The 13,549-nt window shown below is 48.8% G+C and overlaps 1 protein-coding gene across 3 annotated transcripts in view; it reads right to left on the minus strand.

Annotated features, from left to right (window-relative positions):
* The window catches only part of lrp4 (low density lipoprotein receptor-related protein 4), an 87,217-nt gene that overhangs the window by 22,790 nt on the left and 50,878 nt on the right, over nucleotides 1-13,549 (minus strand). For all 3 annotated transcript variants that reach the window (XM_031569439.2, XM_012830678.3, XM_012830679.3), the window contains exons 4-8: nucleotides 8,374-8,487; nucleotides 7,043-7,159; nucleotides 3,710-3,838; nucleotides 709-828; nucleotides 252-377 (exon numbers count right to left, since the gene is read on the minus strand). In XM_031569439.2, the coding sequence (XP_031425299.1) occupies nucleotides 252-377; nucleotides 709-828; nucleotides 3,710-3,838; nucleotides 7,043-7,159; nucleotides 8,374-8,487 (606 nt within the window). The remainder of the gene's footprint in view (nucleotides 1-251; nucleotides 378-708; nucleotides 829-3,709; nucleotides 3,839-7,042; nucleotides 7,160-8,373; nucleotides 8,488-13,549) is intronic.

Genomic DNA, 13,549 nt, shown 5'->3' on the forward strand with positions numbered 1-13,549 from the left:
TGTTCCGTGCCAATCTATGCATCCAACGTGCTCAGCACTGTTGTCATGGACACGGACAGCTATGAAGACTTTCGAGTAAGACATTTAGAGCTTGTGTACATAAAGCTCCATGTGGTCCTTGTGTGTGTGTGTGTGTGTATGTCCGACAGTGTTGAATTATTGTGTGTGTGTGTCTGCAGAAGCTCCTTCTGCACATGAAGGAGCAATGAGCAGGCGTTAGTGGTGGGCTCACACCCGATGCCATTCCTCACCTGTCTTTTCACAGCCATCTTCATCACTGCCGTCAGCGCAGTCATCTTCACCGTCACATCGCCATGACAACCGCACACAGCGGCCCGACGCGCAACGAAACTGATCTGCCGTGCACATGGACGTGGCTGGAGAAGGGCGGTGAGGGGCTCATGAGTGCAAGAAAATAAAAACACACACACATACAGTACAGCACATTACACACTCATACTCAACCAATTACCCCAGTCTCTCTCTCTCTCTCTCTCTCTCTCTCTCTCTCTCTCTCTCTCTCTCTCTCTCTCTCTCTCTCTCTCTCTCTCTCTCTCTGACACACTCATACAAACGTACACACTGGCGCGCACGTAGGCGCGCACGCAAGCTCGCACACACAAACTCTGGCTCAATCTCTCAATCATTCCTCATCCACTCTCTTACACACATACACACACACATACACAACAGAAGTCTGGCACTCACTGCAGTTCTTCTCATCAGACTGGTCGTCACAGTCAAACTCGCCATCGCACCTCCAGCCGGCATTGATGCACATCCCACTGCTGCACATAAACTCAACCGAACGGCAAGGCTGGTGGGAGGCTGTGGAGAAACACACACACCCAGGCACACACAGACACACACACAAGAATGTGAACAGGGACTCTTGTATGTTTAATCATATTATATGCAAGGGCCACGGGCTACTATGTTCCATAAACATGTCAAGTGAGCTGCACATCTCCTCACGCAGCGATGTGAGCTAATGGAGGCTAAGTTATATAAGCCCTGTGTCTCTGCTCTGGAGCGCTCTCTCTCCCTATCTAAAGAACGGCTCCAGTGAGAGACAACACCAGTGAAGATGAAACACATGAAGGACGGTACAGAGATAGGGAAGGAGTGAGAGAGCAAGAGAGAAGACCCAGTGAGAGAAACACAGACAAGTCAGAAGAATAAACAACAGAGAGAGAGAAAGAGAGGGAGACTAACAGAGAGAGAGAGAGAGAGAGAGAGAGAGAGACAGGGAGAGGGAGAGGGAAAGGGAGAGGGAAAGGGAGAGGGAGGGAAAGACATGGGTGCTGCTCTGTTCTCACAGACACTTTGGCTTGTACCAGCACAGCGAGGCAAATGCTTATCAGTCTGACGAGGGCAGAGCAGCCACCAAGGGACAGGAGAGACGAGGGCAGAGAGAATAAAAGTCTCTGTGGTAGTCCCAGGGTTTGCCTGGGATGTGATGGGGAAGATAATCAAAACACCAGGTGGGTTTTCAGAGGAGGTACAGAAAGGGAGGTTATCCCCAGACAGAGATGGACAGAGGGGGGAACGAGTCATTTAATGTCACACTGATCTGTTGGGGAAAGCCACCTTTCAGGCATTGGCATGTCTGTCAGACTGACCGAGCTCATTTGCAACAACTCTCCCCCTTCCATAGGGAGGAGGAGGGGAAAAAAAAGAAAAAGAAGAGATAAAAAAAAGACGCCCACACACAACGAGCCGTTTCATCTCCTGTACTGTACGCCGGAGCCAAGAGCAGGCTCCCTCCTCCCTTCCCCTATCTGTCTCTTTCTCTCTCTCCCTCTCTATTCATCTCTCTCTCTCTCTCCCCTTCTTTCTCTCTGTGCTAACAAAGCGCCCTTCATGGTGTCTTCAGATCCATGGTCACACAGCCAAGGAATTCCTTCTGATGATGGCTTCTTCACTGTGGAGTGTGTCTTCTCTTTATTTTTTCCACTTCAGCCCCCCACCACCACCATCACCACACATCTTCCCCCCTACCAATCTTTTATCCTTTTTGATGTTTGTTCAAGTTTCCAAAAAATGCTAAACATGTCGAGATCTGGGGCAATTAAAGATTGCAAAAAGGAGGGGAGAGGAGGTGTGTGTTTGCATGAGTGAGCGAAGGATGCAAACGGAAGGCGCATAGATTAAACTTAAACACACGCTTAAAAAATAAATAAATAAGGAATATATTCGGACCAAAACAAGAAGAAGAAGCAGAAGAAGAAGCAGAACAAGATGCAGAAGAAGAAAAAGAACAATAATAACAAGAAGAAACAAATATGACTACTTCAAGGTCTGTTTTTGATGTTCACCCCTCCTCCTCCACCATCTTCTAAGAAGAGCCTTGGAAGAGGGGTAGAATGGGTTACTGCCATGTGGCACAGACAAGCGACAACAACCAGCAGAGTGAGAAGAGAGGAGAGGAGAAGAGAGACGAAACAAGAAGAGAGGAGATGAGATGAGATGAGGCGAGGCGAGACGTGACGAAGCACCACAGCTACTGCTGTGTGTGTGTGTGTGTGTGTGTGTGTGTGTGTGTGTGTGTGTGTGTGTGTACATGAGCAGATGGATAGAGGGAGAGTCATGCTAACTAGTGCAGGTCCTTATGATTCTCTACTCTCTACATGTGTGAGAATATAGGAGAGAGACCCAGATGGAATGTGCGCTCACACACACACACACACACAGTGATTGGCAGACAAAAACTCACAGGGCAAAGATTCTGGTGATTAAGCCCTAAGGTTCCAACTAGCATGAGTTTGTTTGCACTCAGTTGGCATTCAGGGTCTGACTGGCTGTATGTTGCTGTATGCATGCACACGTGGTTAGGTGGGTGGATGAGAGAGGAGAGTGGTGCCCTCTCTCTCTCGCTCTGTCCTCTCTCTCTCTCTGTGTGTGTGTGTGTGTGTGTGTGTGTGTGTGTGTGTGTGTGTGTGTGTGTGTGTGTGTGTGTGTGTGTGTGTGTGTGTAGGAATGTCTGGCATGTAGCAGGGAAAGATGAAACAGGGATGAAACACTTCAGAGAGCAGTGGTAAGCACAGGTGTCAATGATTAACTACCTGCTGAACATCTATATGGAGAGATTGCAGCAAATCACTGAAGAATGAGACCCCGGCCAATGCTCCTTCCTCCCTCACTCTCTCTCTCTCTCACACACACACACACACACACACACACACACACACACACACACACACACAGGTTATCTGGGAGTAGCTCTTACTTATCACAAATAAACCTGCATTTATCAGATATGCCTAAAAAGGGCATTGATTTGAATAGTAAAGGTTGAGCAGAGGTCCAGAGAGAAGAGGTTGCAGTTGTCAGTGTCTCTTCTACTCACTTCATTTTGGTTGTTATTTTGGAGAAACATGACACAAATGGTTTTCTTTATGCCCCAAACAAAACAGCAGGGAAGCTGCTGAAAAAGCTGAACCTGTCAAAGCTGCTGTGGAGACACACACAGTTCAAAAGTCATGCTGTTGATGTGGGTTTGATACACATGTCTGCACGACAGAGTCCTAGGACATAGAGACATAATGAAAAGCCTTTTGTGTCAGGCAAGATCCTGTGAAGCAGCTGGAGCTTTGAGAGGATTGTGAGGGCATCAGTTAGGGGATATAAGTGAGTGAGAGTGTGTGTGTGTGTGTGTGTGTGTGTGTGTGTGAGAGAGATAGAGACACAGAGAAAGATAGTTCCTTACAGCAGTCAGACTCATCGGACCAGTCTCCACAGTCATCATCCCCGTCGCAATGATAAATATCTAGGATGCAGCGGCCGTACGCACACTGGAACTCTTCGGCACTGCAGCTGGGAGTTGTGACGTCAGAAGCTGCACAGGGAGAAAACAACGCCATTAAAACACACACAGACAGACAGACAGACAGACAGACACACACACACACACACACACACCACACACAGCACACAGCACACACAGAACACCAAACAACAAGCCAAAAGCCCACACACATATTTACTCTGAGAGTCTGTTACTAACTCATACCATTATGAAAGCTGAGAGGAGAGACGCTAATACCTCCCATATGAGGTAGACTGCCCCAGCGGCTGAAGTTATAACAACAGCGTGTAACTCCATCCATCACAGCCAGCACCGACAGACACCCATTAACTAGGTCAATAAACTGTTGGATTTTAGAAAGTCTGGTTCCTTGACAGAGCCTGTTACATGAGAAGATGCACGCAGGGAAAAGATACTTTTGGGACGGGGTTGGGGGCTATAAAAGAGGGTAAGAGGGGGGTACATTTTGCCCTCAGGTAGAGTTCTACTAAAGACACGCAAAAGCCTCCCCTCATTCCCAAGGATTACCTCGTAGGGAGCCATTTGCTGAGTTTGATTTCAAATCCAGATGAATAATGGCTCCCCCAGGAGAGAGGGACTGAGGGTTTGAATAGCTGCAGCCGCTGAATGAAAAAGGTATGCCTTTATGTGTGTGTGTGTGTGTCTCTCTCTCTCTCTCTCTCTTGCTCTCTCTCTCTCTCTCTCTTTCATGTCTTTGCATTCGTTGAAGACAACCTGCTTTGAAATTGTACACTTATCTCCCATTCTCCCTGCTTTTCAGCCGAAGCTGTCAGATTGGAATTGGGCTGGGTGAGTGTTAGGTGCCTTTATGCAGCATGTTCAAAAGTTGCCCCAATGCGAGCACTGGCACAAAGGACACACACACACACACACACACACACACACAGTTACACTTTACAAAAGACCAAATCCTGCCTCAAGCATGCACCTGCACTTAAGCCCCTTTGAAGTCTGCCTTTTCTAGCTGTCAAAGATCCTCTGGTTACACAGAGGCCAGGATTCAGTGCAGATCTCCAAAACCACATCTCTCCACTTCTGACGGACAAGCGGGAAGCAGGAGGCCTCATAAATCACATCTCTTTGACTTAATTCTGCTCATGCCTCTGGGCTAAGGAAGCCTCTGGGATATTCACCCCATATCACTTGCTCTGTCTCACACACACACACACACATACACACACACACACACACACACACACACACACACACACACACACACACACACACACACACACACACAGAGACACATAGTGGGATAGCTGTGGAAGTTGGAGAGCACTGCGAGCCATCTGCACCAAATGACTCCCACGGTGACTACCGGGCAGGAGCGATTCAATCCGACTGCCGAGATCACGCCGTGGCTGATGATGGCAGGAGATGAAGAAAAGGATTGTAAAAAGGTATTCACAGGTCTGACAGGGACGCAGGACGGCTGAGGAAACGAAGGGAGAGGGATGAGGGCGCTGTTGGGGGGAGGTGTGGTGGGGGATAGTAGTGATGGCAGGGGAAGAGGCTCATTTTGGCAGCAGCTGCGATAAATCTCAAGATGACCACTTTTTTTTTTTTTTTTTTTTCCTTCCCTCTCTCGCGTTCCTGAAAAGCTTGGCCTCAGCGCGAGCTGACAGTTCGGTTCGATTCCATTTGGAACAGATTAAACAGCATCCAAAAGGAGGTGGGGGAGACAAGTGGCAGCCAGGGAGGAGATATAGCAACTCCTCAAGCCCTCCTCCGGCCCCCCTCCCCAGAGTAGAAACACTAGCTGGCAATCCTATCCCATCTGCACTCTGGCAACACCTTGACACCCAGTGAAATGTTTATACATAAAAAAAAATAAAAAATCACCACCGAGCTGAACCACACTGCCAGAAGGGTAGTTTGGGATATTGTATTGTAAAAACAGACCTCACATTGGGAGGGGGGGGAGGACTTTGATTACAGAGAGCAGGGAGAAAAATAAGAGTAGCCCGTCTGATTGTAACTACAGAGCAGAGGGCCCTCCAAAGTCCCCACTGACAGTCGTCTCCCCTCGCGAAGAGCAGGGTCCAAAAGGGAGGGAGGAGAGGGCCACATGCCAGCACCAAAATCAGCATCAGATGTAGACTACAGCTACAGGCTCTCGCACAAGCGTGCACACACTCACTAGTGCACAGACATAAACACTAACACACACACACACACTTTCTCCCTCTCCCTCCCTCCCTCCCTCTCTCTCTCTCTCTATTTCCCTTACACACACACACACACACACACACACACACACACACACAAGCACGCACACGCACACAGACACGCACAGAGAGTCTTGAGCCCACTGTAGATCACAGCCAGCTGACTGGAGCCAAGCTATTTAAAACCAATCAAAGAGATGTAGGCTTTATTGGGCTGAGGGGGGGTTATGGAGTCCCTACGGTTTCTGGCAATTAGGTCTGAAAACCACACAGTGCACAATGCCTTCACCAGACCTGAACCTCATCAGCAGTGTTCTCAAATGCAAGTACATGCGCGCGCACACACACACACACACACACACACACAAACATACAGGTAAAGATACAGTCCTGCAGGCACAAGGCAAGACACAAGCATGGAAAAAGGAGTGTGTGTGCCTGCTTGCAGATGATGTTATGTGTGATGACAGATCTGGCCTCCTATAGAGCACAGAGAATACAGCTGCCATGCCAGACATTCTGCACCGCACCGCCCCCCCCCCCCCCCCCCTCACCCCTCACACACACACACACACACACACACACACACACAGTCCCCTCATACTCAAGGCTACACCACATGGCTGGATCAGGCTTTCAAGCACAGACATTTACTATGTGAGCAAACATGGGCTTTAATCAGCCTTCAAGTTGAAGTGGCTTCTAAAAACCTGACGTTCCTGCACAAACATTTTATACACATTGACTGAAAACAGAGACCACTGGGGTGTGGCCAGAGAACACACTGAAGTAAACTACAAAGACTTCCCACTCGCATGCACACACAGACAAAGAGCACATTAACAGTTCATTGGAATCCTTACAATGAGTAACGTAGGTGTCAGTAAGGATACGACAGTGTGCTGAGATTCCAAATGATCACAACCACATGTCGGTAAACAAGCGAACACACACATACGCGCACACACACACACACACACACACACACACACACACACACACACACACACACACACACACAGACACACACAGAGCAGTAACTCACGGCAATTCTCCTCATCGGTTCCATCTTTGCAGTCCGTGTCTCCGTCACAGTACCAGTGCTCAGCGATGCAGCTCCCATCAGAGCAGCGGAACTCCTTATCAGAGCATTTCCTCATCTCTGTGTGTACAAACAAACACACACACACACACACACACACACACACACACACACACACACACACACACACACACACACACACACACACACACACACTTTTTACAACCCAGACACAAAACAGCAGGACAGAACATGTGGGATACGGCTCATGCCTTTAAAGACAATCAGATGGCCGACTATCCATGCCTGGACAATTAAATAAATCAGGCCCTGCCCAGGCCAGAGCCACGCTCCACGGGTGCCCTGGGCCATTCACATCCCACGCATAAACACATCAGGCAGCCAGGGGCTCACAACCTGAGCTGCTGGGGGTGGAAGTCATTATGGAGAGGGGCTGGGGTGGAGAAAGGGGTGTGTGTGTGTGGGGGGGGGGGGGGGCTGTTCTGAGGGGCCCCTGAGGGCCCAAGACATAGGGGCCACAGCAGAAGAGTCTCTACAGCATAGCAGATGCAGAACAATTAGTTCCTTATTGAGAGCACGCTTGCCCTGGAGAGAGACTAGCATCCTAATGAAAGAGAAGGGGAAACAAAGTGGAGGAGTGTGAGAGGGAGAGAGCAGAGGGATAGAAGGGTGAGCGGGTGGGAGGAGAAAACAAACAAGAGGCAAAAAGAGTGTGAGAGAAAGAGAAGAGAAGGGTGTGTGTGAGTGGGGGGGGGGGGGGGGGTAGAAAGAGAGGGGGTGGTCTGTTCACACTTTTGTATTTGGGGTGGGAGTTGGAGGGATTTGTCAGCGATGGGGGAGAGATCTGCAGTAGGAGATAGGGTTTCACAAAGCTGGACTGCAGCAGAGCGCTCATCACCATGTGTGGTGTCGAGAGGGGCCCAGTGATGGAACTTTCCAATGTCAGAATGTGTGTGTGTGTGTGTGTGTGTGTGTGTGTGTGTGTGTGTGTGTGTGTGTGTGTGTGTGTGTGTGTGTGTGTGTGTGTGTGAGAGAGAGTAATGTATCTGTTCGTATGAGTAAGTATTTGTGTGGTGTGTGAGTGTCTGTCAACATGTAAGTGCATGAGTGTCCATGTTTAAGTGTGTGTGTATATGTGTGTGTGTGTGTGTGTTTGGCAGTGTGTATGTGTGTTTGGCAGAGTGTGTAGGCTGAAGGGGGCTGTGGGTTGTTGCAGTTTCATAACAAAGTCATTTGCAAAGAGGCTGTTCATTTGGAGTTTTGGAGGAGAGACACACAGACTGACTGAGCGGCCTTGCGACCAATGGACCTACCGCAGTGCTCGTCACTGTTGTCCCCGCAGTCGTTGTCACCATCGCAGTGCCACAGGCTGCGGATGCAGTATCCATTCTGGCAGTGGAACTCATCCTCCTCACACTCTCGGGGAGCTGCAGAGACGAGCGAGACAGAAAACACAGCCATGAGTACAACACTGGTGGTTGGGGGGAGTTTGAGGACCTGTGGGTCGTGAGTCGTACACAACATCTACAGAACACACACTGTCAAGGGACCAAGACAGAGTGTGTGTGTGTGTGTGTGTGTGTTCAGGAGAGTGAGAGTGTGTTAGAGAGAGAGCGAGAGTGTGCGAGAGTGTGTGAGAGAGAGAGAGAGAGAGAGAGAGACAGTGTGTGTGTCTGTGTGTGTATGTTCTGGAGGGGCAGAGAGAGTGAAATGTGTGTGTATGAGCGTGTGTGATCAGATGTAGGTGATCAGTGGAGTGTGTCCTCCTGGCTGCACACTTAATACGTGGCCGTCAGCCATCAGAGACTCACTAAGCTGCTGGAGGAAGCTGCGGGGATCAAAGTGGACACTAAATAACACTTAGAGGAGCGTGGTCACAGCAGGGGAGGTAAATTACACATCAGAGAGACACAGAGAGAGAGACAGAGAGAGAGAGGGAGGGAGGGAGGGAGGGAAAGAGAGAGGATAGTTTACCTTGACCCCTGAACCCTATCATATTTCTCACCAATAAAAAAAAAAGCGAGAATGCCATTCCACCCATCGAATGCCATCCCAACCAACATGACACTGAGTGATGGCTTGAAGCAATGATTTCCCCCCCCCTATGCCTCTCCCCCTCTCCACCAAGCTCTCCCATCAATTATGATGGTATCTAAGAGTGTGTGTGTGTGTGTGTGTATGTGAGTGTGTGTGTGTGTGTGTGTGTGTGTATTTGAGTGTGTGTGTGTATTTGAGTGTGTGTGTGTGTGTGTGTGTGTGTGTGTGTGTGTGTGTATTTGAGTGTGTGTGTGTGTGTGTGTATGTGAGTGTGTGTGTGTGTGTGAGCGTGTGTGTGTATTTGAGTGTGTGTGTGTGTGTGTGTATATGTGTGTGTGTGTGAGCGAGATGGCACAATAAAAAATGTGAGTGAAAGAGAGCACCTTTAACGGCTTCCATTAGTCTGGTGACAGCCTCGTACCACTCCAGGAGGAAAAATACTGCCCTAACCCAAGGCCTCTCCAAGAATTGTCACCCAGAAACGAGGCGCAACACCAGCCCACTCTCAGCTGCGATCGATAGCCAATTACGGCGCTGGACAGCAAACACACACGCTCTCTCGGCCAGTGTGGAGTACACTGGTTAGCGCACTGACAACAGCCCACAATGCATCTGTGAGGGCATGCCCTCAGATTGGATAGATGTATTATTCAGTGGTTCAGGAAGGGATTGGGGGAGAGGGGGACAGTGGGGGGTCATTAAGTATTAATCTAGCCTACTTATACCTGCCTTAACAAGGCCCCCCCCCCCCCCCAGACACACACACATTTAAAACAAGCACACACACCTGGTGATTCACAACAACAAGAAGAGACACAGAATCCTTTGTTTGCCTTAAAGACAAACAAATCAGTGAACAGTGACTCGTTTTAAATGTCAAATCAAGTCAAGTCAGTTTATTTGTATAGTACCTGTGGCTGGCCAAAGGGCTTTACACAGTAGAAATGAAGGAGAACTGAAATGGGGCAGATAACACAAAGACAATGACAGAGCAAATATAAACACACCTCTAAATAGCTAGAAAGCCAGAGAAAACAAGTGTTTTTTAGCCTGGATTTAAAGCATTCGATGGTGGAGGCTGATCCACATCTTGGGCCCAGCCACAGAAGAAGCATGGTTAAAGCATTGAAGCTTTGAAGCTTTACGCCTCAAACGACAGTTTGGGATGGAAAGCAGCAGCTTATCGGATGACCGCAGTGCTCTAGGAGGACCGTGGTGATTTATAAGGTCACTGAGATATGCTGGAGCTAGCCTGTTCAAAGCTTTAAAAAACGAAAAGTCAAATTTTTATGTTAACTCTGAAGTTCACTGGTAACCAATGCAATGATGCTAAAATCGGAGTATCATGGCACGATTATGTTACAGTCGTGCCGCCACATTATGCACCAGTCATGGTAGTCTGACTGACTGCGAAATAGGGCACGTTGCAGAAGTCCAGGCAAGAAGAAATAAAAGCATGGATTATTGTCTCGAAATCTCTAAATGTGCAAACAGATGCTGCCATCTTTCTCCCAGTCGGCTGAGGCCTCACCAGCAGATGACTTATGGCATATTGATTGCACATAGCCATAGATAACAGACACGAATGTGAAATAAATGTTGTCAGTGCGAAGGCCACTGATGACAAGAGGGAAAATCAATCATCTCCTTCTCGCTTTTTTGGATGGCTCTAGCATAAACGCAGAGACGTGTGTGTGTGTGTGGGGGGGGTTCTGGTTAGGAGAGGGAAATGGGACTTCCTTATTGGGCTGTAAATAGAGAGCCCACTTCCCTTCCCAATGACAGACTGTGCTGAGTTATGACCAGGCCTAATCCGAAGCAAGCCCTCATGACAAAGGAGACACTGTCTATCTGTGGATATCCATCAGGCGGCCAAAGCCAATTTCTCTTCGGCGGCCACTGTGTCAAATAGTACACAAGCAAACGCACGTGCACACACACACACACACACACACACACACACACACACATACACACAGACACAGTACATGTAATATGTACATACATACAGTACAGTAATATGTACATATATAGACTACACATACGCACATACTAATACATATGTGTTCATGTTTTTTCTCCTCTTCCTGTGTCAAACCAAGTCACAAATCCGACATCTACCTTTTCCTGTCAAAAACAACCTAATGTCTTTCTCCTCTTTCCCCCTGCGTACTTCCCCCCATTTTATCCAAAACACAGGCGGGGCAAGAGGTCAGCCTGGGCTGGGGGTAGAACATCACTCAGGGAAGCAGGCAAAGGTCAGGGGCCAGCAACAGGGGGGGGGGGGGTATGGCAAGGGGGCTCATTTTCTGGCACAGCACTGGGGCTGGCTGCGCTGGGAGCAGTAGCTGCTGACCTGTGGGCCCACGTGCGTATTACTGCTCTAATCAAAACATACCTCTGGCCCACACTGCTCACAGCAAGATGGAATATGAGAAATGTCTGCACTCTCTTCTCCCCCCCCCCTCTCTCTCTCTCTCTCTTTCTTGTTCTCCTCTCCCTCTATCCCTTGTTTTCTATCCCTCTCTGGCTCTTGGACTCTCTCATTCCTTCTCTCAGTCTCTCTCAGCTTGTTTCTCCTGGCTTGTTATTTCAACTTTGACAAGTCGCAAGGCTTCAGTGGAGCGTGAATGATTCTGGTCCCTGGCTTTAAATAATGAAACTAAGAGGAGGAATCAGAGAGAGCAGGGGGAGAGGGGAGCAGAGGAGTGGGGGGAGTGAAGTGAGTGTGTGTATGTGTGTCTGTGTGTGTGTGTGTGTGTAAGGGGGTGCATTAAAGTGTAAGTGGGCCAGGGAGTGAGGGAAGGGGAGGGGAGATTTACACGGCGGGGATGAAAAATTCAGCGATGGCTCGCTCCAGACGGACCCCCTGTAAGGTTTGGGGAGCGTCACCACCCTGCCAAAGCGCCCAAAATATGGGTCAGACAGGAGAGTTCACCCTGCACCACTGACCGAGCTCTACATACAGACACAGACGCACAACCACACACACACAGAAACACACACACACACACACACACACACACAGGCACAAACTCACTCATTCACACCCAAATAGGTATTAATATGCGCATGCATGCATGATACATGATCCATACATACCCACGCATGGACAAACATACATTAGACACCAATCCCAAATGAGTGCACACTCACAACACACCACTGAGTAGAGCCAGAGAGTGTGAAAAAAGGGGGGGGGGGGGGGGGGGGGGGGGGGCGCATCCTTAGTGTAGAGGAACAACAAAGAAAGAAATATTGAAAGTCAGAAAGAGGCCCTAGAGAAAATGTGGATTATATATAATAGCTTGAGATCAAAATGAACATTTGGTCAAATACTTTCTTGATAAAGCAGCTGAAATTATTTCTGTGTGAATGAATGTCTGTCTGTGTGTGTGTGTGCGCATAACAGCAAGGAAGAATGAGGCATTTAAAGGTGACAGGATGTATTCATCCACTCCTCTTATTTTTAGATGCTCTTTCAGGATACACGAGTGTGACACTGACTCTGTCTGCATGTGTGTGTGTGTGTGTGTGTGTGTGTGTGTGTGTGTGTGTGTGTGTGTGTGTGTGTGTGTGTGTGTGTGTGTGTGTGTACGTACACCCCACATGTGTGAGATGGGGATTAGTGCGCGTCTGTGCTGGGGCGCCTACGGGGCGTCTGTGTTAATGCTGAGGGATGTGGCTCCAGCAGCACATTATAGAGCCTCTTATAGCCCCCCTGTCCCTCACATACTCCAAACCTCCTGTAGCTGGCCTCACCCCCACATCCTCCAGCCCCACAGCCTCCAGCCCCAGCCTCACCCCCACAGCCTCCAGCCCCACGGCCTCCAGCCTCCGTCTCCTAGAGCAGTGCTACTCATTCACAGGTCCATGGCACCTTCAAGTGCTGTGTGAGATGTGACTTATCTTCTGTTCCTCCTATTTCTGGTCATGTTTTGATAGATGCTATGCAATCTTCAGAGTACAAATCAGGGATTGTGTAAGGTTTTTTTGCAAACCCATCATCCTGTGATGGAATACTGATATATATATAGATATTGTATATATAAATAAACAACTTTGCAGATATAGACATTTCACTTACGCATGGCACTGAGAACCTCTGTTTGCCAGCTGGGGACTATTTCACTCACACACACACACACACACACACACACAATCACACACTCACACACACTTGCCAAGTGCTCCCTGAGGCCATGGCGGAAGTGTGCAAGCAGCAGGGTCAAAGGGCAACCCCCAGATTTCCCCAAAAGTCAGGTGTCGTTACTATGGAAGCCTTGACCTCTCGTTTGGGGCGCTGTGCAAGTGCTCTGCAGGGTTGTGAATCTAGCAGCCTGGGCTCAAAACAAACCCCCTCCAAACGAGAACACAGATGTCAACATGTGTTCAGCCCCCCCAATAACACATATAGAGGTCGACTGACCAACATCTCATGCATGTGTTGCT

Source organism: Clupea harengus, chromosome 6, assembly GCF_900700415.2.
Source record: "Clupea harengus chromosome 6, Ch_v2.0.2, whole genome shotgun sequence".
Lineage (NCBI taxonomy): Eukaryota > Metazoa > Chordata > Actinopteri > Clupeiformes > Clupeidae > Clupea > Clupea harengus.